The 27,512-nt window shown below is 36.0% G+C and overlaps 4 protein-coding genes across 6 annotated transcripts in view; 1 reads left to right on the top strand and 3 right to left on the bottom strand.

The window, feature by feature from the left end:
• Window positions 1–1,495: 1,495 nt before the first annotated feature.
• On the bottom strand, window positions 1,496–4,870 carry LOC129448821 (uncharacterized). The gene is made up of 3 exons (XM_073872577.1): window positions 4,744–4,870; window positions 4,129–4,258; window positions 1,496–3,350 (listed from the first exon to the last, which is right to left on the bottom strand). Exons 2-3 carry the CDS (start codon window positions 4,202–4,204, stop codon window positions 2,005–2,007), a joined length of 1,422 nt encoding a protein of 473 aa, XP_073728678.1. The 5' UTR covers window positions 4,205–4,258; window positions 4,744–4,870; the 3' UTR covers window positions 1,496–2,004.
• Window positions 4,871–6,682: 1,812 nt separating this feature from the next.
• Window positions 6,683–9,574, bottom strand: hmgn2 (high mobility group nucleosomal binding domain 2). The gene is made up of 7 exons (XM_055211435.2): window positions 9,375–9,574; window positions 8,220–8,255; window positions 8,066–8,095; window positions 7,928–7,978; window positions 7,663–7,722; window positions 7,319–7,389; window positions 6,683–7,047 (listed from the first exon to the last, which is right to left on the bottom strand). Exons 1-6 carry the CDS (start codon window positions 9,387–9,389, stop codon window positions 7,354–7,356), a joined length of 228 nt encoding a protein of 75 aa, XP_055067410.1. The 5' UTR covers window positions 9,390–9,574; the 3' UTR covers window positions 6,683–7,047; window positions 7,319–7,353.
• Window positions 9,575–10,922: 1,348 nt separating this feature from the next.
• On the bottom strand, window positions 10,923–21,795 carry dhdds (dehydrodolichyl diphosphate synthase). 2 transcript variants are annotated; one of them, XM_073872566.1, is made up of 9 exons: window positions 21,684–21,795; window positions 21,333–21,406; window positions 21,117–21,233; window positions 20,731–20,873; window positions 19,715–19,831; window positions 17,387–17,488; window positions 14,815–14,929; window positions 13,586–13,693; window positions 10,923–11,634 (listed from the first exon to the last, which is right to left on the bottom strand). In XM_073872566.1, the coding sequence occupies exons 2-9, from the start codon at window positions 21,393–21,395 to the stop codon at window positions 11,392–11,394; spliced, it is 1,008 nt and encodes a 335-aa protein (XP_073728667.1). In that variant the 5' UTR covers window positions 21,396–21,406; window positions 21,684–21,795; the 3' UTR covers window positions 10,923–11,391. The 2 variants fall into 2 exon arrangements, with proteins under 2 accessions (XP_073728667.1, XP_073728668.1); XM_073872567.1 differs by having other exon boundaries at window positions 21,333–21,402; window positions 21,684–21,751.
• Window positions 21,796–25,844: 4,049 nt separating this feature from the next.
• The window catches only part of ago1 (argonaute RISC component 1), a 33,444-nt gene continuing 31,776 nt past the window's right edge, over window positions 25,845–27,512 (top strand). The window contains exon 1 of one of the 2 annotated variants that reach the window (XM_073872564.1): window positions 25,845–26,288. In XM_073872564.1, the coding sequence (XP_073728665.1) occupies window positions 26,264–26,288 (25 nt within the window). In that variant the 5' untranslated portion in view covers window positions 25,845–26,263. The remainder of the gene's footprint in view (window positions 26,289–27,512) is intronic. The other variant, XM_073872565.1, reaches the window with a different exon arrangement.

Here is a 27,512-nt window from a genome sequence, read left to right as displayed (position 1 = left end):
TAACCTAATGTTGGGAGACAACTTAGACATGTTGACCAATCACCCACTGTATGTATATTAGGCAACACCCCTGAGTTTTACAACAACCAATCAGTACAAATTCCTATATGCTTTGTCTCTCTGGATATTTAAGGGAATGATGTAAAATAGTTCAGAGGGACTTTCAATATCTAGAAATACACCCCCATGATGCTGTATCTTTGATATATCATCATGTATTTAATTTTACATTGAGGAATCTATAAACAGATTCCCATCTCCTTACCAGGTATGCAATGGTTTTTCATTTGTTTCATATTTGAATTGGAATGTAAATTAGCTTTTGAATTATGTTTTACCTACCTGGTTAATAAATTGTTATGTTTGCATTCATTCTAATTTGCTCTGTATCATTGACTCTTCTAAGTTACTATAAAGTATTACGATATCCTTTGTTACCACAAATCTTTGATCGGGGTTAATTCATGTTAATTAGATTCTGCCTCTTAACTATGTTGGTGGGCAGTCGCATGGACTACCAGAGTGATAGTTCTAATTTCCATTTTATAATTACGTTATTCTATAGTCATATGACTTAACTATAGGCAGCTAGAAGGAGCTAAGCTAAATCTCTGGTTATAATTCATTAAGTGGTGTAAGCGACTGTGGGGTTTATATGGATACTATTTAATGAGAGCACGTAAACATGAAACGGTATCATTAAATTGCTTTAGCCATAACCTCTAGTTATTGTATGGTCAGATTAATTATTTAACCTTAACTAATCGCATTTGGTAATTATAATTACCTCTTTATAATCAAGTTGTTCTATGATTTAACTATATGCGTCTAGAAGGAGCTAGACTGAACCTCGGATTATGGTTTTATGTTTTATATTTAATTGGCGATTTTTGAGAGCTATATTGGGGACCTTTTAACAAGAGATTGACTTTGTTAAATTGCTTTAGCTACAACCTCTAGTACGGTCGAGTTTGTGTTCAGTACCCACACAATGGCCGGTGTGGACTGATATGACATTGGTAATCGATTTAATGAGTTCAGTGTAAACATGAGTAAATAGAATGATCAAACATTTATCCAAATTCCATAATTACATCAATTTTGATTCATATTACAATATGTCTTTATCTTCTTGGAGTCAGATGAAGCTACCTAAGTTGCGTAACGTTAAAACGTCATTGGTAAGCGCCAGAAAAGACCGAACACGTGATGATCCTTCTGCCATGACGTTTGGTCACCGTCATTGGGCCAAACGGATGGATATATATTTTATTTTTCCCCTTACACCCTCTTAATCACAATTAAAATTAAACAATAATCAACTTTCACAAAGTTATGCTTTCAAGTATAGTGTTAATGCTAGAAATAAACAGCATAAAAGAGAGGTTTATAAATAATATATTTAAAAAAAAAATTGTATTCAATGTTAAAGTTAACAGTGGAAAGCTGCATGAAGACATCTAACATGTGCAGTGCTGGCTGATAAGTGAATAATGACAGAAATTTTCTGGTTTTGGTAAACGATTTCTTTAATAATCTCACTTCAGACACAAATATGACGCTTTAATCCAACAAAAGTTACAATACATTTAATCAGAAGGTGTTCCTGGGATCTAACCAAATATCTTTAGCACTGCTAACACAATACTCCACGAGCTGAGCTACAGGAACACATTTCAGCCATTGATGTAATGCATTAAAAATATAATTTGGAGTAATGGATCTGAAGACTGAAGTTCATCTTTATTCACATTTTGCAGTCAGTTGGTTCCACTCCAGGTCTCCGTCTCTCATGATGGCATTTCCACATGGAGATAAGTCACAACTTTTTATGTTTTATGCGTCTTCTGGTGTCTCCTTAGCAATCATAACGAAACAAACTTTTGAGGGCATGCAAAGGGTCTCTCATCTAGGTGACTGACCAGATGTTCCCTAAAGTTCCCTTTTGTTGAACAGTCTTTTTACACTGAGGGCAGGTGAATGATCTTTCTCCAGTGTGATACTTTAGGTGGAAATTAAGATACCTTTTATGTTTAAAATATTTACCACAGTCAGGCATTCAAATGGCCTCTCAACACTGTGACTTACTAAATGTTCTTTAAGGCTGTTTTTACTTATGCAAGTCTTATCGCAATGAGGGCATTCAAAGGGTCTCCCATCTCCATGACTGACCAGATGTGTCTTAAGGTCAAATTTATGTTTGAAAGCCTTCTCACAGTGATGGCAGCAGTATGGCCTTTCTTCATTGTGAGACTTCATGTGAACATTAAGAGCTCCTTTTCGTTTAAAACATTTACCACACTGAGGGCATTCAAATGGCCTCTCAACACTGTGACTTACTAAATGATCGTTTAGGTGCCTTTCACTCATGCAAGTCTTACCACACTGAGGGCATACAAAAAAGGGTCTCTCATCTTCATGACTGACCAGATGTTCCTTAAGGTGTCTTTCATGTTTGTAAGCCTTCTCACAGTGATGGCAGCTGTATGGCCTTTCTGCAATGTGAGACTTTAAGTGAGATTTAAGAGCTCTTTGTCGTTTAAAACATTTACCACACTGAAGGCATTCAAATGGGCTCTCAACACTGTGAGTTACTAAATGATCGTTTAGGTGCTTTTTACTTATGTAGGTCTTATCACACTGAGGACATGCAAAAGGTCTGTCATCTCTGTGACTGAAAAAATGGTTCTTAAGCTGTGTTTTATTTTTGTAAGTCTTTCCACACTGAGGGCAGCAGTATGGCCTTTCTCCAGTGTCAGTGTGACACTTTATGTGAGTTTTAAGAGCTCCTTTTTGTTTAAAACATTTACCACACTGAGGGCATTCAAATGGAGTCTCAACACTGTGACTTACTAAATGATCCTTAAGGCTGCCTTTACTTATGTAAGTCTTATCGCACTGAGGGCATTCAAAGGGTCTCCCATCTCCATGACTGACCAGATGTGCCTTAAGGTCACTTTTATGTTTGTAAGCCTTCTCACAGTGATGGCAGCTGTATGGCCTTTCTCCAGTGTGAGTCTTTATGTGAACATTAAGAGCTCCTTTTCGTTTAAAACATTTTCCACACTGATGGCAGGTGTGTGGCCTTTCTGTAGTGTGAGACTTTATGTGAGAATCAAGATTTCCTTTTAGTTTAAAACATTTTCCACACTGATAGCAGGTGTATGGTCTTTCTTCAGTATGGCACCTTAAGTCACTCTTTGAGATTTTGGCTTCTTCTCTTTCTTGAGGTGAATTCTCAACAGTTTGTGAGCAACTGAATGAATTTTCTTCACTTATGAAATTGTGGTGCTGATGTTCATCCTTCATTTCATTTTGTTGTTGATCTTCCTCTTTCACTTCTGTCATGCCTATAATATAAAAAATTTACGTGAAATTTAATTAACAAAAAATAATTCTCATTTTAATCTCAAAATGCAAAAAAAAAAAAAATTATGTCTATTAAAACAAAAATTAAGATGACTGTCTTTTGTTTTATCATCATTTGCAGCAAATTCCTCATTATAATATTGCACGGCTCTAATAAAGTTTTAACCAGAGCCGAAAATAGTGGTCGACCGAAATGCTTTTTTTTAATGACAGATGCCGATATAAGTCAAATGTTATTACAGTAAACAGAAAATTGGTGAAACTAAATAAACATTTGTTATGCATAACATTTATAAATATACCCTTTTAAAGTACTTAAAGTGGGGACATATCATGAAAATGTATAATTGGGTCACCAGTGCTTCTATCAACCCAAAAATGTGTAAAAGATCATCCCAGTAAGTTAGTTTTGGTAAACTGAAACTTGAAATTTGTCTTCCCTTGTGATGTCAGAAGGGAATAATACCGCCCCTTAATCTGCACTATCCAACCACAGCACTGCCATTTAGTTCAGAGATCAGCTCATTTGCTTTTAAAGGACACACCCAAAAATTGCTTTACATCAACTGACACTGAGTGTCTTTTCTTTAAAAACATCAAATTTAAGTAATGGAGAAATTTTCTGGCTGATTGAAAAGATTTATAGGCCGATGCCGATAATGAAAAATCCAAATATTGAATACAATCAGCCTATCACTAGACAAAAACTCAATCTCCTGAAACTTTGTTATTTATCAGTCAATAAGATTGAACACAAACCTGTTTGTTCTTCAGTATGTTGAGGTGTTATTGTGAATGATTCAGGATCAGTCTCCTCTTTAACACACTCCATCATTACAACAGAATGTGTTGTGACAGCAGCTGATTATTGGTCCTCTTCACACGGTGTCTGTTCACATAAACATACAACATCTGACCATTTTAAATAAAAAACAAAGTACATTTGTAACTGTATTTCACATGTCTTACAAGTTATGACCCTGTTCAGTTTTACAAACATCATCAAATATTTAACTGCAAAAGTAAAAGAACTGTATGGAAAAGAAGCAACATTTCTTAAAATTCATGTTAAGCTATAAAAAAATACATGAACCACTTAATATGTTGCTAAAATTTTCAAAATGGTTAAATGCTAAAACTAGTTGTTCAGATTTTTAACTGAAAAGTCATATATATAAAAAAACACTAAATACACCAAATAACACTCTTTATTCAGTCTATATATACAGACATCTACTACATGGCTATACGGCTGCTTCACATTCTTTGTCCATTCAAGCAGATTATGGTGGAAGTAAAACTCCCGTGGCCGTCGTTCAAATTCATTAAATTTTCGTTCACTTGTAGTTTAGCAATTAAACTAAATGTCTTTACCCAACTTCAGCAAAAACAAAGACAATTTTACAAACAACAGATACTTTGGCGAGCTCGCACGGCCAGCAGTTAAACACGAAAGATGGTGACTGAAAACGAAAAGGTACCTATGCTTCTTCCGGTGATGTTAACCATAGATATGTATAAAGGCTAGATGGCTCAAGGCGGAGTCCCTAACGGCATCACCTGGCGGCCATCTTACGACAGGGCGCTCGCTCACTCGTAGCATTGAGTTTAATGGTGCAGGTACTTTTAAATGACCATAACTTGCTCAATTTTCTACCGATTTTCAAACGGTTTGGGTTTTTACAAACGTTATTAACGTGGCTATAATTCTGGATGCTTTAACATGTTTCATGAATTTATTTTTTATTTTTAGTATAGGTATGCAGTGTCATAGGTACATCTCTGACGTTTATAACAAACCAAACCGTTTGAAAATCGGTTATAATGGAAAAAAAAAAAATCGGTTATAATGGTTATGGTTATGGTCATTTAAAAGTAACTGCATCTTTAAAACTCAATGCTACGAGTGAGCGAGCGCCCTGTCGTAAGATGGCCGCCAAAATGCGGAGGTTGCCCTCAATTGGCCAGCAGCGCGGACGAGCCATCTAGCCTTTATACATATCTATGATGTTAACAACAAAAACTTATGACGTCACTGCACGACATACTCCAAGAAGCAAAATAAAAGTCCCTTAAATCTATTGATCTCAAAATTTGTAATATGCAAAAAAATTGTAATATGCTAGGAAATTGATGATCAGTTTACTACACCGAAAAAAAATATATAGAAAACATGAATAAAAATTATATCTGTGGAAAGAGACGTTTGGTGTTTGGTCAGTGTGATTATTTTTTATGTACTTTCATGGACATTGGAAATCTTTTTAGACAGAGGAGAAAGGGCAGTTTTCTTCTTTTTCCAGTAGCTCGTAGGGATGTAACATTAAGTTACGACACTACACAACGTGTTTGAGAGCAGCTTTGCCTCTTATTAAGTCAACGACTGACAAACATGGATTCAATTCACATTTATTTCGAATTTACACAATGGTGCACAGGAGCTTCACATAAAATATCTTAAGAACACACAGCAAAGACATAAGAACAGTACAACTGTATAGAAATAAGGAAAAGATGTATATCAAATGTAAAAATGCATCGCATTATAGGACTACCTTAACAATGACATTCGCTTCTCATGGGAGATATTTAATCTTTACGACCGGAAACAGTGACTTTTATAACACTAATTTTTCATAACGTAATTGTTAGAGACTGAAAAGTGTTTGTTTATTGTTATAACGTATGTTGTTTGTACATAAATGAGAGGATTGAGCAGATGGTTTTAGTTAACTTGTGAAGCCACCTGCTGCACAGTGAATGAATTACAACCTAACGCTTCTCTGATTTTTTTTACAGTCTATGGATTTATCATACAATACTGCCATCTAGCGGGAAACACGTGTAACTGCATTGATAACAATATAGTTTAGAATTTTCCATCTTTAGATTTTATTAAAAAGACATTTCATTGCAATTTTAATATGTTTCTATCACATTCTTTCAAAATTTGCTATAGATTTGACACCTGTCCTTAATTAAAACAGAAGATTAATAGTTGTTATTTTCTTAAATAACATTATGATTTAAAAGTCTATGATTTAGATGCATTTACATTACTAATCACTAGTGTCTTTTTGGCTCGTGCATTTGCAACTTCCTGTTGTGGTTTTTTGTCACCTGTGTTCACTTTATTGCACGGTACTTTGGTTAGAAAGCATGCTATTATTTTCCTTTTGTTATTGATTTATCTATTCAACGATTTTATTTAAGTGAAAATCATAATTGTAATCATTTTACTTAATTGTCTTAGTTTCATGATTGTTTTTAACTAGACCACATGTCAAATGCATGCAAGAAAATGACAAGAATGTTTTTATTCAGGACAGATTTTTTTATTCAAAACCATTTAAAACAAAGCATTTTTCAGAGTCACTGAATATCCTTCCACTTTATCAGAACATAACTTAATAAAAATAAAAAAGACAAGTTCAGAACACACACCTCTATGGAAATTGAAAGTTCATGTCGCAAATTTATTCATCATTGTTGTCCTATTATTCAATTTTTTGTGACAATTTCATTATAACTGCTTTTTAAAAAAGAATGTAAAAACGAAAATACAGTATTCGTAAGCTTTATGTTAACAAAATGGATGAAAAGCCTCCTGAAAACATTTTAGAAACACTCTTAAAAGCTGCCTTTGAGAAGGTTTGGTGTTTAAAATCCGAGGATAAACTAAGAAAGAAAGGAAGAAAGATAGAGAAATACACAAAATTTAGGACAATATACTTGCATTCACCGCTTTTAAAACAGATTCAGCAAGGGCAAATCGTTCAGCGAGATATAACGGCTTGAATTAAAAAAAAGGGATACAAATGGATATGAATGAAAGAGTAACTCCTGTCAAATCAATCAGTACATCAAAAGCAAGTCAACAAGTCAACTATAAATGTTATTCTTAATATAAAACTTGGTAAAAAATAGTTATTTCAAACTGTACAGTCACCAAGTACATAGAAGGATCAGACACTCATTAGCTTTTCATTTGGCATCAGCAGAAGCTTCAACCTTCTGTGCCTAGAAGAAAGTGAGGAAAAAATTAGTCTTTGAAACACAAAATAGACACGATTTTTATATAGTCTGATGCTATAGATCATGTTAACCCCTTACAGACTTGATACAGCTATTTTCAAAACCTTTACGCCATTATAGATATGAAATGCATGAAAAGCTGAGATTTTTTTTGAGTCATATTTTCTTATTTCTTATTAATCTCATCTGCTGTTGGAGGTTTAATGATAAATAGACTAATAGGCAAGTGCTTTACTCTTATCTACTTTCCAAACCCACCTGATCTGCCTTGGCATCCCCATTTTCAGCAGGGTTGCCCTTCTTCCCCTTGGCCGCCTTCTGTGAGGGTTGACAATAAAAACGATGACAATAATATAAACAAACATGATAAAAATGACTACTTAATGCTTGGGACCCTTTAACAAAGCCGTTGGATGACTGACAGATGGGCGGTGCATTCAGCTTTATTCATTCAGCCGTTTTCCTTTTAAAAGTTTGCAATATTTTTGAGCAAAATTATACAAATAAACCCTTAGACTCTTACCTTGGGGGCTGCTTTTTTGGGCTTTGGTTCTGGTTTAGCAGAAGCTGGCTTCTATAAAGCAATAAAGTAAAATTTGATTATTTTTAAAAGTTTATTTAAATGTATAAGCGCAGTAAACAGTCATGTAAATATACTTACAGCAGACAGCCTTGCAGAGCGTCTTGTTGGCTGCAACACAACAATGCTAATTTAAATACAATGACGACATGCACCAAACCATAATATCACAAAAACACGAGAAAAAAAACGTCGAAAATGTAATAATTAAATTAGTAATTAAAAAAATACAGACCTCCTCCTTGCCTTTGGAGGCTTTCTCTCCGTCAATCTGAAAAGGAATAAAACAAAAGAGCTTTTTGTTAAAATCGACGATTTTTAAAATAATTTAAAAAATGCACAAAAATCAAACGCTCCCTGTGACTGTTACAGGACATGACGTCATCAAGAATAAACCGCCACTGTTTTTCATAACGGACGAGCGCTTTCTCTGCTCTGACTTGATTTCTGCTCCGCGTTCCCGCGCATATTCAAATTCAAATCCGGACCGTCAGTGCGCGCGGGCTGCAGCGCTTCCTTTTGTTTCACTCCATCACTACGCGCCTTTTAAACGACGATGGGCGATTTTCAGCTTACGGCGTAAATTACTTCTGTTTTTCGACACGAAATCGTAGCAACTCATCTAAAAGCATCTTTTACATTGACACGATGTGAAAAAATGAACTTAGACGATATTTAAAAGCTGTTAACTAGTAAGGCGCCGTCTTCTACCAGTGAAGACACAGGTGCTATAAAGATGGCAGCTTGACGTTTCGACGAGGCGTAATGCACAACACTGACAAAAAATACACTCAGAGCCATGTAGCTTATAATAACACGAAAATACATCACATTAGCGTCGAAAATACACACGATGGCTATTTTAATCTGATATGAGGTCAAACGATGGTATGCGGTGAACTGCGCGCCTTTTCTCACATCTTGAATCCTAGCACAGATCTGCAGCATTGTTAACCGCATTATGTTATAAAATACATTTTAAATATAATACACGACTGGAAGTTCAACAAGGATAAACAGCAGTGTGTGATCTAAAATTTGCAAAACTAGACGGATTTTACAGGATTGTTTCATTTTGGTCGAATAATGCTTAAATAATATCGCTGGGTGGTGATTACAATGTTAGCCGTTTTCAAATGCAACTTGCATTTTATTACAATAAAGCAGTTTATTTTTGCTCTTGTTTTCGTCACGGCGCGGTAAGATTGACAAGTCGCCTGACACCGAGTAAAAGCGACTGTCCGCCATTACACAACAACTACACAACCACAATAGATCACATCCACCATAACACAAATAAAGCGTATATATATTTACACATAAAAATAAACCCTCCCAAAAATTCGCAACTATTTCCCAAAAAATAGAGATTATTGCGTTAAATCCTTACCTTTCTTTTAGGCATCTTGACTGCAAAAAATCCGCGAAAAAAATATGAGGATGAGAATAGCTGTGTAAACAGTGCGCTGGTGCCGTGCACGCCTCGCCGCGGTTCGCGTAAAATACAATAACGGCTCTATATGTTTTATTAAGTTCTTATATTGAAATTTAAGAAAGAAACCGGTTTAAACCAGATTTTGGATATTCTGCTTAGGGATTGGCTGGGGAAGTGATCACGTATCACTGGGCGTCGCTTATCTCTTAAAGCAACAATGACTGAAATCCCCGCTCAGGTTTCAGAGACGCTGCCGCTGATGCTGGGTCAGATGCGCGCCCTCTATCGACCAAAGCGGATTTAGGGCGGGATTTTAAAGCGGATCAACTTAAATACATTTACCAGCTTATCGCTAGCTACCACTTTTACACATCTTAGATGAATTGAAAATTCATCAACATAATAACTATCATGCACGGTAGTATGGCGATTATATAATTATCAAAAATTAAGATAAAATCATATAAGTGTTACTATGTATGCTGGACTTTTGTTGCCTGTTTCCTTCACTACTTGTCAAACTACAATTAAAGATAATATCATAAAAATAAAGTTTATATTTCTAAAATCAACTTAAAACTAAAAAAAAATAAACATTTAAGCCTTATCATTCAGATCATGATATATTTTAAGGCATAGGTCACCCAAACTGAATTTTTTTCTGATGAACACAAAAGAAGATATTTTGATAAATGATGGTAAGCACAGAGCTGGTTGTGACCATTGACTTCCATAGTAGGAAAACAAATACGATGGAAGTCAATGGGTATCGTCAAATATGTGCTTACCATCATTTATCAAAATATCTTCATCATTTATCACAATACTTTCATAATATTTGTTTTCCTACTATGGAAGTCAATGGGTACCATCAACTGTGTGCTTACCATCATTTATCAAAATATCTTCTTCATTATTTATCACAATACTTTCATAATATTTGTTTTCCTACTATGAAAGTCAATGGGTACCATCAACTGTGTGCTTACCATCATTTATCACAATATCTTCTTCATTATTTATCACAATACTTCCATATTTGTTTTTTCTACTATAAAATTCAATGGTACCATCAACTATGTGCTTATCGTCCTTTATCAAAATACTTCCATATTTGTTTTCCTACTATAAAGGTCAATGGGTACCATCAACTGTGTGCTTACTTTCATTTATCAAAATATCTTCTTTTGCGTTCATCAGAAAAAGAAATTCATGCAGGTTTACAACAACATGAGGATGAGAAAATGTCAGAATTTTCATTTTGGGTGAACTATCCCTTTAATAAACAGTCAACTGTCAGATAATTACATTGGTAGTGAAAATCAGAACGTTTTTTGCATTTGGTAGATGGTTTTATTTAAAGCCACTTAATAAGCATTAAGGCTTTACATATATTCTCTGAGAATCGAACCTATGACTGCGGTGTTGCTGGCACTATGCTTTACCAGTTGTGCAATAATAAAACAAAACTATAGTTAGAAAAAAATCAGACTCATACTCCAATTAATGTTAGATAAATATATTTATTATATTTTAATTTTCCTGTAAGAACTGGCATTGATTGTGATCAATAAGTCTCAAGGTTGAAACAGAAAAACCAAATTATTTTAAAATGTTCAAGTTATGTTAGTGATTTAAATCACAACAGTCATATGGAAGGTTACAGTCAGTCAATAAAAAAATCTGATCTTGTGTAAAGCCTGCTTGATCGTTCTCCAAAACTTGTTCACAAATTATCAAGTCATAAAGAACTGTATGGATCTATGGGGTAAACAACAGTGGCACCCATTGCTTTTTCTAGCATTACTAAGTCCCTTAGTAAATCAAAATTAATTCATTTGAAGATTGGTAATCCATGTCTACAGGGGTCATTTCAATGATAAACATACACAACAACGGCCCCATAAAACGGGGTGAAACTTCCTTCCAGATCTTAAGTATTTACATAACAGTATATACAAAAAGTTCAAATCTAAGCAACGACCGTCTGGCTGCTTAAATCATCTAAAAAAGTGTCTCGCTTGTGCTGAAGGGCATCCAAAAAGCAGCGAACCCTCTCCTCTCGTCTGGCAGTGTAGTTTATCAGTGCTGTCTGTTGACTCTGGGCGTCCATCGGTTTTCCATTCCCACGTTGCTGCAGGAGTTCGGCTACACACGTACGGTCCGCTTCCATCTGCTGTAACACTTGATCTTCTCTGTGCAGCTCCTGAGCTTTCTGCAACACCAATTTGTACATCACATCATGAGGCACAGCAGTAAACATGCAGTTTTAAATGACTACTGCTTTTGTATCTTGAATAATCTAGACTTTATACTTCGATGTCAACTGTACAGCGTAGCCTGACGTGCACCTCTCCCAAAACGTAAAAACACGGCAATGCTACGTGGACTGGTCTGCTAGAACCACTCCCTCATGTGAAAAAGATCTGCACCGCATTTCCTCGCACGCATGTCTGCTTGCGACGGTAAAACATTGATGGACCAAGTCGAGGAGCTATATTTAACAACTAAGGTTGCATCAAAACTTTTTTTTACATTACGGGAGGGGGTCTAGTCGACCAATAACAGCGCTTGCGGTCTGCATAGAACTGACACGCTGTTAAAATTTTGGCGAGGTGCATTTCAGGCTACGCACAGGCTACCGATAACCTACGGTGTATAACTTACGCATGACAATAGCCTCTTTCACACAGTAATTCTGGTAAATTGCCATGAATTTACCAGAATGAATTTACCAGTAAATACAAAAATGTGCTGTTCACACACGCAGTGGCGTTCCGTTATTTTACCAGTAAGATATCATTCACACATCAGTAGGGATGTAACGATTCAATCACGATTCAATCGCGGTCCTCATTAAAAATGCCTGTCTGAAATCGATTCTGAATCGCAAGGCTGCGATTCTTTGTTTTATGCACAGCTTGTGCCTGTATTACGGCATTTGGTCAGTAGGAAGTCCTTATCAATCTAAAATCATTATGAGTCGGAGTCGTTTATAACGTGCATTTGAAAAAGCAACACTCGTTAAACAAAATCATTCAAAATATTCTTTATTATCATGAAAATACCTGAAACAATTTGAAGAACAGCGTATAAATATTCATGTGTAGACATTTCCTGGAATAGCATTTGTAATGCTACTTCTTGTGTGGCACAAAGGGAGTTTCTGCACGGGAGCGCCCCCTGGCGTTCGGATGTGCCGGGATTTCACCGTAATTCATTCATTGAGAAAACGCGCATTTGCACGATGAATCGTTACACCCCTACACATCAGTATCAAAATACCGGTAAATTCGTTGAGAAAGCGGAAGTACCTGTAGCACGCGGCGAGTGTTGTATTTGTAAACAATCCACGTCGTTCATATCCACGGTCCGTATTTTGTTGTTTTCACGTCTGTGGTAAACAGTCGCGAAGTTGCTCATGACCAAACAACATTGAATGAGACGACGTCAAATCGAAAATGCGTTTTTAACAACACTACTGTTTGCACGTTAGGCTTCACAGAGGGCGTGCTAAGGACGTCGGCAATTCGGCGGAAAGCTGTTTTAAACAACTTTGGTGAAGAAATGTGGACGTAAACTTTAGGTGTGCTCAACTTTCAAGCAGCATGTGTGTGGAAACGTCCGTAAACAGTTCAGGGGTAAACGCGTCATCTGTATTAAACGCTATGATTGGCCCAAAGCTGTCAGCACAGTCTGACGTCGTCCGTTCTAAATGCCGGTAATCCTATAATTTTCGTTCACACACAGCGCTTACCGGTAAATTACTGGTAATCTTACAACCTGTCTTACTGGTAAATTGGGAGCACAGATTTACCGGAAAGGTTCTGTTCACACATGACATGTTAACTGCAATTTACCAGTAAATTACCAGTAAAGACTGTATGTGTGAAAGGGACATATAACTTGGGTTTACGGTGTACAGGCTTACAGCATACAGGCGTAGGTCCTATGCAAATAAATTGCACTTTTATATATTTAAAGAAGAATATTTTTTGGAAGGCATTAAACTAAACTTTTTAGAAAATGCTGGCGGTGAAAGAGCTAATTGACTGGGGTCAGGAAACAATCTGAGCAATATTTTTTACCAACATTTTACACAAAACGTACTTGAGCATGCATGTTACTACAATGACAGAAAACGAAAAAAAAACAAAACGATTTACCTGAAGAGATCGATAGCTTAACTGGTATTGCAAGATAGCTTCACACAGATTCCAGAAGGAATATTCTGGCCACAGGACAGATTGGAACGCCAGGCAAGAATATGAGGTCTGGAGTTTGCACAAAAAATAAAAACATTCAGTCAAAAGCTGCAGGTGAACATTAAAATAATACACGCTTAATAATGCAAAATTGCCATCCTTTAGCTCCCAGTAGTATTGTTATGTGAAATGACATTAAAAGAAACTTCTGTTTTTATACTTTTAAAGGGCGGTCACACTACACTTTTCATTCCATTGACTTCCATTCATATGTACGTAAATGCATGAGATCGGAAACGCAAGATATTTCATTAAGTTCAAGTCTGGTGAACTCTGACCTGCAAATTTGTATCACGTGAAGACCTGACCAGTAGAACATCGGTACGTCACAGCGTGATATTACTCTAATGCAAAGCAAATATGAACGAAGCGCTCCCCGCCCATATTCGCAGCAACGTTCAAAAGATATTTGCATGTTTAAAGGCTAGTGTGACCGCACCATTACAGTGCAACTAAAAACAGGTTACAGGTTCAGCTGAGCTCTATCAACATTATTTTTGACTTCTATTGTAAAGGCATTAGTGTAACCAAAAAAATTATTACGATGGTAATCGATTTTATAATGTCTATAACAGAGCTGAACTTGTATTGGACCTGAAACATTCTTTTAAAGGGATAGCGCACCCAAAAATGAAAATTACCTCATGATATACTGACCCTCAAGCCATCCTCCTTGATGTATATGATTATCGTTTTTGAGTATAACACAATCTGAGTTATACTTGATGAGTTATATTGACTGTTCTAAGCTTTATAATGATACTAAATGGTGCTTCTTATTTGATTGTATGCTACATCCTGTCATATGCTGGAAACACACTCTCTTGTGAATGCACATCAAATAAAGTTTTAAATATTGATATTTTTCTTACAAAATCCCATCGATTGCCCTTTAAAAGGCTTTATTAATCCCCTGGATTACTTCTGTGAAGGATGGATTGACTTTTTTGGGGCTTCAGATCAGAAATTTCACCATTATGAAGTTTGCAACAGACAGGACATTGTCTAATATAACTTTGAGTGTGTTTGTCTGAAAAAAGATAATCATATACATTGAGGATGACTATTTTTGACTGAACATACCTTTAAGGATTAAAAACAACATTGAACAAACCGGTCTTCTCCATTACCTGCCACAGTAGGAAGTCACTTAAGCGCACCTCTCCAGACGTACGGATGAGCAGATCAGGGTTTGGAGAGTTACTGCTGTACAGACACTCACTGAGCAAGACCTCAGACACATCACTAAACAATCACAGAGAACAAAGATAAATTACTTAAAAAGACAATAATAAGGAAACAGCAGTATCCACCTTACTTTCGAACATGGAAGTTAGTGGTGTGACACATTTTCTTTTTTGTGCGAGACTTCAGATTCAATAGACGGCCGGTAGAAAACATTGACGTGGGAGCACGCACAAACATAATTAATGTTTTCATGCCTATGTTTAAAATGTGCCAACTATTCCCTTGTAGTGAGTTTTGTTTAAATGTAATTTTTTTTATTGACTGTTATGCTGCGTACAGACCAAACCCGAAGCATCACGTTCCTCACTTTAGATTACTCGCGGGATTTAACTGCATTTCATGCAAGACAGGTTTGAGGTGAATAGCGCGTGTTTGCAAGGCAATCGCACCATCCAATTTACGTAATTCACACTGCCCCGCGATTGAATACACTTTGTATGTCATCTACTTCAATTTCATGTTTGGTATGTACGCCCCATTATAATGTTTCATTATAATGTTTGAATTTAATGGCAACACATCAAGCTGATCACGTGAATGTGGTGCTTGCTCCTGCCTGTCACGAGTAGGATCTTTCTCATTCAACACATTATGAGTTATTTAAGTGCAAACCATATGCCATAATAAACATATTAACCAATTAATTACATTTATTTAGATTTTTTTTGTTTTGTGTTAAATATGTGTTTTATTACTTCGCTTCTTACGCACTAGAGGGAGACATGAGCTGGTAATATAGGAAATTATTTGCGTTTCAATTTAAAACATAACAAAAATATGTGCAAACACATAAGGAACTATTATATATTAATAATAAGAAGTTTATGTTGTATATTCTGTACTGTAATCTGTTTTGAAAAACATTATTGTAATATAGAATCATAATAAATAAAGCAGCTAAATCACTCATGATATTTTTATCAACATAAATAATTAGTTGTTTATAATACAATTATTGTATTTATTGTTTACTGGCAGTTTCTATATAAGATTTTACTGGATGGGTGTGTGGAAACAGATCATGGGTGTGCGTGCGCCACATTCAGCTTTGGTGCAGGGATTATTGTCAAAGCAAATGTTTTGTAGAGATTAACTGCATTGTACCAGCTATTATGGCAACCCCTAACTGCACAAATTATGCCTTCTTTCTGGATTGCATAATAAACATTAACTAGCCAGCCAAAACGGCACACTTGTGTCACTCACAATACGACTAACATTTGCTTTAGTGGCTCACTGAAAGTCACAAAAAACCTCAAAGATGGCGGCGCCCACATTTAGGTCAAAAATAAGATGCATTTACACCGCATTCCAAATTATTATGCACATGCCATTTTTGTTTATTTTCCAATACGGTCAGTAAGTTTACAAATTTTATTTTACCCTCAACACTTACATGACAGCACATTTTTCAAGTATTAAAGTATCTTTTAACATTTTAATTTCATTTAAATTGACTAACATCCACACTGTCATATAAGTGTTGGGGGTAAAATAAAATTACTAAACTTACCGACTGTATTGCAAAAATATACAAAAATGGCATGTGCATAATAATTTGGTACGCGGTGTAGAGTCACATTTGAGTCTAGGGATGCACCGAAATGAAAATTCTTGGCCGAAACCGAAAAAAGGAAACCATATGTGCACTATTGAGGGCACTTAAACGCGCGCACACACAGAGACCAGGGGTGAATCCCAAACAGCGCAACAGTCGCTCCACATAAAACCGTTACGTTGTGTTTCGTTGCTTTATTCGCCAAATGCATGTTAATGCAGTGGTTTTCAAACTGGAGGCCACGAGATGGTGCCAGGGGGGCCCCAGTTTTATGACATTTTATGAAATACATTAATTTATCAGGAATTCTGTATAATTAAACCTAAAAAAAATAAGCTACTAACCAAAAGCACTACTTTTTTGTATAATAAAATTTTTTGTATAATGTTGAGTTTTAGAACAGTTTTTTGTCAAAAATTTTCTTTGGGGGGCCGCGAAGCAATGCACCGTACATAAGGGGGGCCGCACGCTGAAAAAGTTTGGGAACCACTGTGTTAATGGATTACAGTATGAGACACTTTAGCGCAACTCTCTCTAAAGTTTACACATCAAGACGTGCTTAATCTTTGCAGACGCGTGCAAACGGCTCGACCCTGAGTGAAACCTGCTTGAGCACGAAGGGGAGGGGTGGGAGACGACTGATCACCGTGAGTGAAACCCAAGCGCTAGCGCACGGATGGGAGGGGCGTGGTTGACATTCATTTTCGGTTGACTTTTTCGGCTGGATTTTTTATTTCGGTCCGAAACCGATAATGCAATTTTCGGCCAAAATTTTCGGCGACCAAAATTTCGGTGCACCCCTATTTGAGTCTCCTTGTGTAGTACATTTGTGTTTGAATTTTCTAGGTATTTCAAATGCATATATTGGTACAAATCTCTAAAATTTCTGCATTTACCTGGATTTTATTAAACCCTGCTCGACTCCCCAGGCCATTTCCTTGACTGCATTTGCGATTTCATATCTTGATGTGTATGCAAAACATACATTCAGAAAACACCTGCAGAGAAGAGCAGTTAGCGAATATATGAGTCAGGACAAACATAAGCTACATAAAACAGCTCTTATATATTTTGTTTTCTTATAAACTACATTTACATGCAACCATATATTCAGTTTGTAATTGGATTGATGGCTCAGTTGGACTGAAAAGCCTTCATGTAAACATCCGAGTGAGCTCTATCCGACTGAGATTTTGATCAGATTCAAACGGGTGGTGTAGATCTGTGATCCGATCAACAGCAGTAAATAATGCATGTAAACGCATTAATTGTAGTGTTTTTGTAACCTGACCCAAAAATACCTTGAGCACGTTTACCTCTTTTTTTGAATCACATGATACTCGCAGCAATACCAAGGCTGTTTCTCAATTCTAAGAACGCAAAGAACGGACTTGCGTTCTCGTGGAGACTGGTCTTGCCAGGCGACCTTGGAAGAACAAACTCAAAAGGTCGCGAGAACACAGAACGGACTTGTGAAAATTGAAATGTGTGCGATCTTCCTGTTGGTCACGTGACCTCCCCAGATTTCAACGCACAAGTCTGCACTCGATGCATCGTCGATATCAAGAACACATCCGAGTATTTTCATGCGTCCTCTGTACTTGTGTTCTTGAGAATTGGAATTGAACTTCGACTGTTAATAATGACGTAGAGAGAGGACACAAGGACGCAAGATCACTGAAGAATGCATATTGAGAAACAGCCCAAGGCATTGCAACGCGCATTATTAAGAGAATGGGGGCACCCGCTGTTCATTCTGCAGGGTTCATGTGTTTATTAAGGCATTGGAAAACTGTATTTCCATTGCACTTATTTGAAAACTCCTTAAAAGAATGACTTTCTCCAACTTAACATTGAACTCGATGATAGATGCTGTGCACAGCGTTGCAAAGTCCATTGCTTTCTATTTGAAATCAGAATTGGGACACATAATAAATGGTAATTGGGATGCTTTTGGGCTAGTTTTGAATTGCCATTGGCCTGGTTTTGTTACGTGCAACCCTGGCTGTCCGCTTGTTTGGACATTTTGTTTTGAATCATACAGGCTGTTTATACCTGGTTTTAGATGCGTTTTGGTCGATCAGATCAAAAGTAAATGACAAAGACACATTCACGTTCACACCTGGTGTTTAAATCAGTCTTTTTTGTCCACTTTCAACCGCTTCTGTCCTGATTACTGAGGGGTTGGTCTATGGGCCGGTTGTTAAACCATGAGTGGGAGAAATGATGGGTTTATATTGACCTTTACTAATATTATGTCAAAGTACAGCTGCTTGTGTTGTAAGTAAACACAAAGTTTTGTACATATGTAAGCAGGGCTCCCGACTCACTTTTTCACTAGGAGCAATGTGGCCCCCAACTAAAAATTTTAGGGGTGCAACCAGTAAACTTAGGGGCACACACCGTAAATCAACATGCTAACCAAATATTCAGTTTTCTACTAATTTCCACTGTATTACTAATAAACACTTTAATGGTAGATGTAGAGAGTACAATGTGCTGTTTTAAAAAAAAGGTCAAATTCACTGGTCGCACCTGGATGTAAAATTCAGTGGCACACTTTAAAATTTTGGTGGCAAAATGCCACCATTTGGTGGCAGTCTGGAGACCTGGTAAGGGCTTGGTTTTATCAGTCATTTCAGCACAATTGATGAAATAAGCTCACACAAATTTAACCCGCAAAATAAAAAACAAAAATGAAAAAGGCAGAGAACAGACGCTGTTGTTTTATCTACTGTGGGTTCACGCTAGAAGTCAGGCTCGATGTAAAAACATTATGCTTGGTACATCACATTAGATCAATAGGCGGTGACCAGGTGGTCTTTTGTGGCCGTTCAAACGCATGTCTACACATCCACAGTCCGGTCGAATGCGTTTTCAACTACCTTTGGATGTGGTGCAAAGTGGACGAGCTCAAAACGTTTCACACCTCGTTTACATCTGTCTTTAGTGTCGAACAACGCATATTAAAACCAGGTGTAAACAACCTCATATAGAAGGTACATGTAAATGAACATTTAAAGCGGATCGCAACGTTGAGATTAAATCAATCACACTAAATTCAGTCGGACTGTCGAAAATTGGTGCATGTAAACATAACTGTTGACAGTTGCTGTGAAAAGTTTTTCTATTGGGTTCAATATAGCTAAAAATTATAATCATACATGTGTAAAACTGAATGAAAACGTTAAGAATGGCAGGAAACAACAGAATGAATTTGTTACTTGTTGTGAGCTCTGGTGGACACCACAGCTTTGGCGATGACCTGCTGAAGATCTAGAGGTAGAAGAGTCAGATCACCCAGAACCCGAATACGTACACCATGTTTCTCAAGATTCTCTCTGAAAACAAAACAAATGTATTCACATTTTACAGATTTGTTACCCACATGGTGTACTTTAAGCAATTTGGCCTATTTCTTTACGGTCTAATACATATTGGAACTCACCGGGTGTGTCATAATACCATTTGTCAGACACTCCCACCTGCTGCTATGTAAACTGTTCTTGATATTTTGTCATTAATAATCGCTTTAGTTAATTAAAAGGAATATTCCACTTTCAGAAAATAATTTTTCCTCAAAAAAACGTACTTTCTTCTTAACTGATCAAAGAAAGACATAAACATCTTGGATGACATGGGGGTGAGTAAATAATCTTGAGTTTTTTATGAAAGTGGAGTATTCTTTTAAGTTTATCATTTTACCTGGGTGTATTTATTCATTAAGATCATCAAGTAATTGTGATATATATATATGAAACAATTATCAAACAATACTAGCCAGCTGAATACTAGCCTGCAATTCTCATGCGTATCTCATCAGTAAAGCCGGTTTCGTTATTAGTAGTAAATCGCCATCATCTGCTTTCAAATGGAGCGCCATTTACTACACAGAGCCGTAAAATCTCACTCATAATCGTGGACAAATTTCCTCTGATAATGTACGCGATTTTGCCGAGCTTCTCAGTGAAATACGGATTTACTACTTATCACGAAACCTGATGAGATAGAGATGATGCTTTACTGATGAGATACACATGAGAATCGCAGGCGATTTATCACCCACCGCTAGTTTTGTTTTATATTATTTTTAAAATGAACACTTTTAGTAAGTTAATGGGTGTACACTAGTTCTTTTTTCACCATAATGAATCAAGCCATTGGTTTGTGGTTTGGTTTGTGAATTGAGATTCACATTAGCAGACGCTTAGTTCAAAGGAGGGAGCAGGGTGGAACTTACTGCTCCATCAGCAGGCGGCTGAATTTCTGTCTGGCCAGCTCCATCAGTCCATCCACTTCTTCTCTGGAGCGCTTGAAGTTTTCAATACTGAATGCATACACTGTGACTTCATGGATACCCAGGTTCAGACACCAGCGAAGCGTCTGCAAGTGTTTACAGTACATATGAATCAAGCTGCAACTGTAGCAGATGATGTTTCTCTCTGAATGTCTGTTCCCCATCCGGCAATCCTATTTTGCTTTCCATACACCCAGCTGGTCTTTTCTTAATATTTCTTTTGTTGTTTTCAAGCGCCGAAGCGCTTTGTCGACTCAAGGGGGAACAGAAATTCCAGAAGGGAACGGAATCGGCTACTACACAACCAATAAATTGTTTCATTACTTTACCTCTGCCAGTTTGTCAAAGCCTTGAGTGTGGCCCTCCTGTCTCTCCACATGTCTCTTTTGGGCATAACGTCGATTTCCATCCATGATAAAAGCCACATGTTTGGGCATGGGTCCTGCCTAAGATACAGAGTTTATAGAAGGATTATGGTATTGAATCAATATGTTAACGTTAGTAACATTGACTATTCAGGAAGATTGTAATATCATTCAGCTCACCCTCAAGATGTTAGCAGTAAGCCTTTCGAGAAGACTTAATTCAGTCTCTCGTATCCACGACATGACTCTTCTGTCTGTTAATATCAAAATAACATCTATATAAGTACATTAAGTAGAATTATTGTCTGTCTGTCTGTTTGTTTGTCTCTTGACATAACCATGACCAGTAAAACAGAAAACACAAAACTGTTTCTATTATGACACCTCTATGTTCATTTAAATATGATCATATTTTCTATGACTACATGCCCGGCGCGCGACACGTCACGATCTTACACTGGCACGCTAACATCATTACATGCATTAAATGAGGATTTCATTCAAACAAATCAAAATAATTTTCAATCAAACCTTTAATTCGGTGATCGTTAAGAAATCATCAAGCTCCAACTCACTGCCTGTGTGTAAGATGACGTCTCCTTCCTCTGTCCGGACGTGACGTCATATAAACGCGACAGCAAACGCGAAAATAAGAAACAAATTATATTTAAATAGTTATTTAAAATGCTGACAAACTTTGGAATTTGCTATTAAAACGTATATCTATGTATAAAAGACTTTGCTAACAAACTGTCCTATTCGTTTATTTTAATACTCATTAACAAAACCGCGTGCACACTTTTAGTCTTCGTGAATCATGATTACTAAAACTCCGTTTGAAATAAATGTTGACATAGATTTTTGATTATATGATTGGAGATATGCACATGGCAATTCTATTTTTCTGTCCCTAGCCTTTACAGAAACAATACACAAACATTTAAGGTTACAATTGGTTTATATTTAAAATGAAACAATATAACAATTACACTTTCTTGAGCCATAATGTGGCAATATTTGTTTTTAATTAAAAAGATCAAATCCAAGCACCACAGAAGTGCTCGTCCCCACTGTCATGTACAGAGGTAAAGAGATAAAGTGTTTTATTTTGAGGTCAAAACTGATTTTTCTATCATTTAAAATACAATAACATATACATAACTATCAAATATATGAATTAATTGGCCAAAAAATGGTGAATAAATATTATAAAATAGGTGTATATATAGTGTGGCGTTGTGTCACTGGTGTTACATTAAATAAAAATCTCTTATTTTGAAATAAAGAATCACCCTGATGACTTAACTTCCCCATTTCCTGAAGATGAAGAAAGGCCCATGTTAAAAGTTTACTGTCTCTTTTCAGTTTATCAGAAATCTTCTAATTTATCTCATGATTTTATATGAAGTTTTTAGTTGAATTCACTGGTATGACTTACTTTATTGTTAGGGAATTGTAAAAATATAGAATACAAATAGAGTAAACTACTTAATTTAGTGAGTATACCATGACTGACAACATGTGGTACCTTGCAGCAGCCATTTTGTAAAATGCATTTTTCATGCAAATTGTCAATGGTGTCACCTTCCACTGTAAAAAAATGCAGCATTTTGTCAAATCAACATATATTTTTATGTTACTTTAACTTAACTTAAAAGTTAACTTTATAACCAAAACCAATAAAGATTGGTAACACCACTGACTCCCATTTATAGATAATATTAATATTATAGTTTTCTACAAAGCTATTCATTTAGTTCTTTTACATAAAATGGCACAAGATTACGTGATTCTAAGTTTTCTTTCTTGTTAATTTTCTTTTGGTCAGGTACGGCTTAATGGAGTGCAGCTGAGAATAAGCAGTGACTTTAGGGATCTGGGTTTGTTAAGTTAAAAATGTGTTTTTAAAATGTTGTTTATGATCTTTTACTAACTTAGTTTTTTACTAAGTGTCACTGATAGTCTTTAATGTAACAATTTTGTCTCACCTTTATAGTTGAAGGAAAACGATCTTTAGTATTGGATAGTCACAGGTGATTCATTGTGTCATAACACTTATGACAAATAAAATGGTACATGCAGTCTTAAAATAAATGTACAAGAAAGTTAAAATCATTAAGCTGTTATTTATGTGTCTAATAAATAAGGAGGCACTACTTCCAGTTCCAAAATGTTAAAAAGCCTTTATTCAAACATGACATGTTTATTCATAAAGTCAAAGGGTAATCTAATAATGTGGTCTAAATTTAAATGTGATAAAAAAAAAGTAGTACATTTTAAGGCATCTTGCCATAACAAAAGTGGACATTTGTGTAGAATGACCCACATATGTTCTTGTTCAGTAAAACAGTGAATTTTATTGGACAAAATATTGGAACACTTATGAGTGCATGATAAATCAAATGATTAGTTTAAATGTATATTTTTAATGCAAATGTCTGCTTGTCTTCACACTTCTATAGGTTTCATCTGGTGCGTCATACCCTAAAAGTGTGTTGCAGGTCACTGACAGCTAACTATTTTATGGTATCTTTAATCAGAATCAATGCACTTCTTAGCAAACTTCAGTATTTTGGCACAAGCATATATCTTTCACAAATTAGACAGATTTCAACACTGCAGATGATATATTGCATCCTCAGCTTCAAAAAACATGAATTCAATTTATGCAAATTATAATGCAAATATGAGCCAGACTACATTAAATATGTGACTCTGTGTGTGAAATCCAGGCTATACCAGGGCTGGTTCTAGATTTTTGGAGACCCTAGGCAAATAATTGTGGGCTATTTGCAGCAGCAAAGGATATGTTTTTATAGTTAATTTGAAAAGAACCAAACCCAGTTCACTTAAAGTGAACCAGAAAAGGAACTAATGTGACCTCAGTCCTTTTTGTGTTCACAATATAGTGGACTCAAAAGAGGGCCGAGTTCTTTTTTAGTCCTCTTCAGAACTGAAGTGATCTCAGACCCTTCCTTGTTCACATCACAACTTCAGAAGAACTTAGACCCCAGCTTTCTGTGCAGCAGTTGATTTTGTTATATGTCAAAACCACACACGAAGCAGACCGGGATCTCATTGCTTTCACATGTCAAAAAGAAATCGAACCATAAAAGAACCCAAAAGCGAGCTGTCCCTCTGGATGTGGTCTGAGTACGGTTCGCTTTTGGGTCCTTTTATGGGGGTCTGAGATCACTTGGTTTGTTCACATATCACTGAACTGCTCCAAGAACGGGGTTTGGTTCTTTTAAAATTAACTATATGTGAAAACACAAAATACCCATGCAAAGTCTCTATTAAAGTTTTTAAATGATTTTTTGGTGATGATGTTTGATGAAGTACAAATATCAGAATTGTCACCTCCATAACAGAGAAATGTCACATCCATAACGCAGTTTCTTCCTTATAAATGCACATACAAAACTTAAAATAAAATTAAATGTTTTTTAAAGAGCCATCTTTCCTCTATATGTTAAGTATTACTGTTTCTGGTTTATGCCTTTTCATTCACAGAATTCTGAAGTATGTTGTCCCCCAAAAACTTGTGTTCTTTTATTGTCACATCCTTGACACTTGCATGTTTCCTCATCTAAAATAGAAAACATGAGTATAGACTGACAATTTTCTGAAAAATATAAACAGATGATTCAATATATTGGTAATAAATGCATTCTCTGAGAAATTATATTACAAGTTTTGACTACAAATGTTACACCCATAAAGCTGGAATGTCCTATATGTTTTTCAAATTAAAGTTCAAAGTAAAGTTTTTCACAAATTAAAAAGGCACGCATTATAGTACTCAGTTAAACATTTTAATGGATTTAATGGTTAAATTAGGAATTTTATTGATTTTAAAGGATACTATAATGCTCTCTGTGGATCTCTACTGGTAGTTTGCTTTTGTTGGTAGGATGTTATCTGGTGGATAATCCCATACACCACCAATAGATAAGACACACAGCATATGTTTTGTAATGGTTTTAATGGTAAACAGCTGAGAAATTATATAAGAATTGGTAATGGAAACCATTAGAATTTATATTTATTACACAGATACTATCCAGTGAATAAATTTCTTGTTAAATTTAAAAAGGATATTGATCTAAACTGTTATTTTTGTGATACTAGAAGAAACTTTATTTCATTTTTTTTGGCACTGTTCTCATGTATGAAATTTATGGAAAGATTTATCTAGATTTATAATTGTACATATTGACCCCACCCTTTCTCTATACTTAGAAAATGTTTTATTTGATATTACAAAGATTCCCCCCAATAAAAGGAAATAATATTTTATCATTAACTTTATTTGAATTTATGCAAAATTGTATATTCATAAATGCAAATATCGTAAAGAGAACCCTTTATTTTTGGTTATAAATTAAATTAAAATGTACATGAAGACTATTTTTTTCTCAAGTAATAAGAAAGCAACTAAAACATATGTGAATCTTTTAATATATTTGTGTAATTCTTGATTTACCTCCCCCCTGGCTTTATGTATGTTTCATTGTATTGTTGTTTAATTTTGACTGTGTACCTTGGTCTTATGTAAATTTAATTTATTATAGTTTACAAAAAATGAATTTATTTTATATCGCTTTATTCAGCAGTATAGTCGACTTTAGTGGGTCTGAATGAATGAATATTTAATCGTCCAGTAGAGGGCGTAAACAAAACAAACCGCTAACAGTCATTCAACAACAGTGGGAGGAGAAGAAGAAAAAGGGCTCTCGGTCTTTAGGGGGTGAGGGACGGGTCGACGGTTTTTGTTCCGTTGGAGATTCCTGCTTAAACGGTGAGCAGGAGCCACAACACCCGAAACACAAGAGCCCGTCCAGCCGCACCGAAGGGGGCCATCCAGTCACCGACAGACCGAGCCCCGAGGAGGCGGCTCATCGCAGGTCGTTTTACGTATCGGAACCGAGGAGCTTTTGTCTCTCCCCAACTCCTGCGGGTCTGGGGGGTTCCAGCAGGGGCGACAAAGACGATCTTGTACGCCCAGGGAAGGAGGCTGGGAGTCAGGGAGGGTTCCAGCCGCAGGGACGGGGCGCCGTGGCGATTGAACGGTCGGGCTGTGGTGAACCCTTTGCGGCTAAGTGGATGGGATGGAGCCGGGACCATCTGGCGCTGGTGGGTTTTGGCCTTTTAAGTTGTTTTGCAGGGGTTTTATTGTGAAACGATACAATGTTTCTCCGTGTTTTCATTGCTCACGTTAGGCGTGGATTTGAAACATTGTATCACGCTGTAATGTTACACTGCAGCCCACGCGCTAATGATACAATGTAACATTTCATAGGAACGTCTATACTGCTACAGTATAACATATCTGCTTATTGCAAAGTGAGAGAAATAACACAGAGGAGAAGAAGAGGGAATATCTGAGGTCAGGGGTCGTGGGAAGGGTGAAGCCCGCCTTCAGCAGATGCACGAGATGACCTGTATTGATCTTCATTTAATGTTACTAATATCACCTCTATCGACATATAGTGTTAATGCACACAGATGAGTACATTAATGTTTGTAAATAAAAAGCATGAAAGCTTCAGTTAGTATTTTGATGTGGGGTATGGTTAGTTTGGTTCTGGTTTATCTTTTCAGAAATAGTTGGTCTGCACCACTTTGGAGCACAAACAGTTTTTTTCAAGAAGTGCAAAGAAAATGATTTTTATTCACAAAATCTGAACACAGCAGTATCAAAGGTGAACTTTTCAGGGTTTCTACCTTGAAAGAAAATCTAGTTTTTGACTAATTTTGTTCATTTAAAAATTGTAAACAAATTGATGTAGGTATGGAGCTGTTTGCCAGTAACTTACTGTAGATTTGTTATTTATTGGGAACAGTTTGTTTAAAGTTAAATGAACATTAACAAGTCTTTATCTTTACAGAATAAAACTATAACATAACAGCATCATGCAAAGCATTCTGGGAGCCAAATATCCTCATCAACCTTATTCTGTTTTTTCTTCAGATTTTGCTTTCCAGAATGCTTTGCATGAGGCTGTTATTTTATAGTTTTATTCTGTAAAGATAAAGACTTGTTAATGTTTAATGTTAATTTAACCTAACTTTAAACAAACTATTTGCCAGTAAATAACATAAATCTAAATCTACAGTAAATTACTATCAAACAGCTGCCTGTAATACTGTAATTTCTACAGAAATATTTAACAGTGAATAATCAGTTTTTGTTTCATTTTTTATCATTTGTTTGATCATTAAGATGATATTCCTAATAAGTATAAACACTGACCTGTCATATTTACAGTTACAGTTATGCATTTGACAGACACTTAAAACAACGTGCAATGCATTAGATGGTACACATTACTACCAGTATATGTGCTCCCTGGGTTT

This window comes from Misgurnus anguillicaudatus, chromosome 10 (assembly GCF_027580225.2).
Source record: "Misgurnus anguillicaudatus chromosome 10, ASM2758022v2, whole genome shotgun sequence".
NCBI lineage: Eukaryota > Metazoa > Chordata > Actinopteri > Cypriniformes > Cobitidae > Misgurnus > Misgurnus anguillicaudatus.
Note: the sequence above shows the minus strand (reverse complement) of the source record. Positions and strands in the feature narration are given on the sequence as shown.

Bases quoted from the DNA above. Each gene is read 5' to 3' on its own strand.
- LOC129448821 (XM_073872577.1), bottom strand. From the start codon at position 4,204: ATGATGGAGTGTGTTAAAGAGGAGACTGATCCTGAATCATTCACAATA. The intron at 3,351-4,128 runs GTTTGTGTTCAA...TTTATATTATAG, and splicing joins ACATACTGAAGAACAAACAG to GCATGACAGAAGTGAAAGAG.
- hmgn2 (XM_055211435.2), bottom strand. The intron at 7,979-8,065 runs GTAAGTATATTT...ATTGCTTTATAG, and splicing joins GCTCTGCAAGGCTGTCTGCT to AAGCCAGCTTCTGCTAAACC. The intron at 7,390-7,662 runs GTGGGTTTGGAA...ACTTTCTTCTAG, and splicing joins GGGATGCCAAGGCAGATCAG to GCACAGAAGGTTGAAGCTTC.
- dhdds (XM_073872566.1), bottom strand. From the start codon at position 21,395: ATGTCGTGGATACGAGAGACTGAATTAAGTCTTCTCGAAAGGCTTACT. The intron at 19,832-20,730 runs GTAAGTTCCACC...TTTTGTTTTCAG, and splicing joins AGCCGCCTGCTGATGGAGCA to AGAGAATCTTGAGAAACATG. The intron at 17,489-19,714 runs GTAACAAATTCA...TCTTCTCTGCAG, and splicing joins TCCACCAGAGCTCACAACAA to GTGTTTTCTGAATGTATGTT.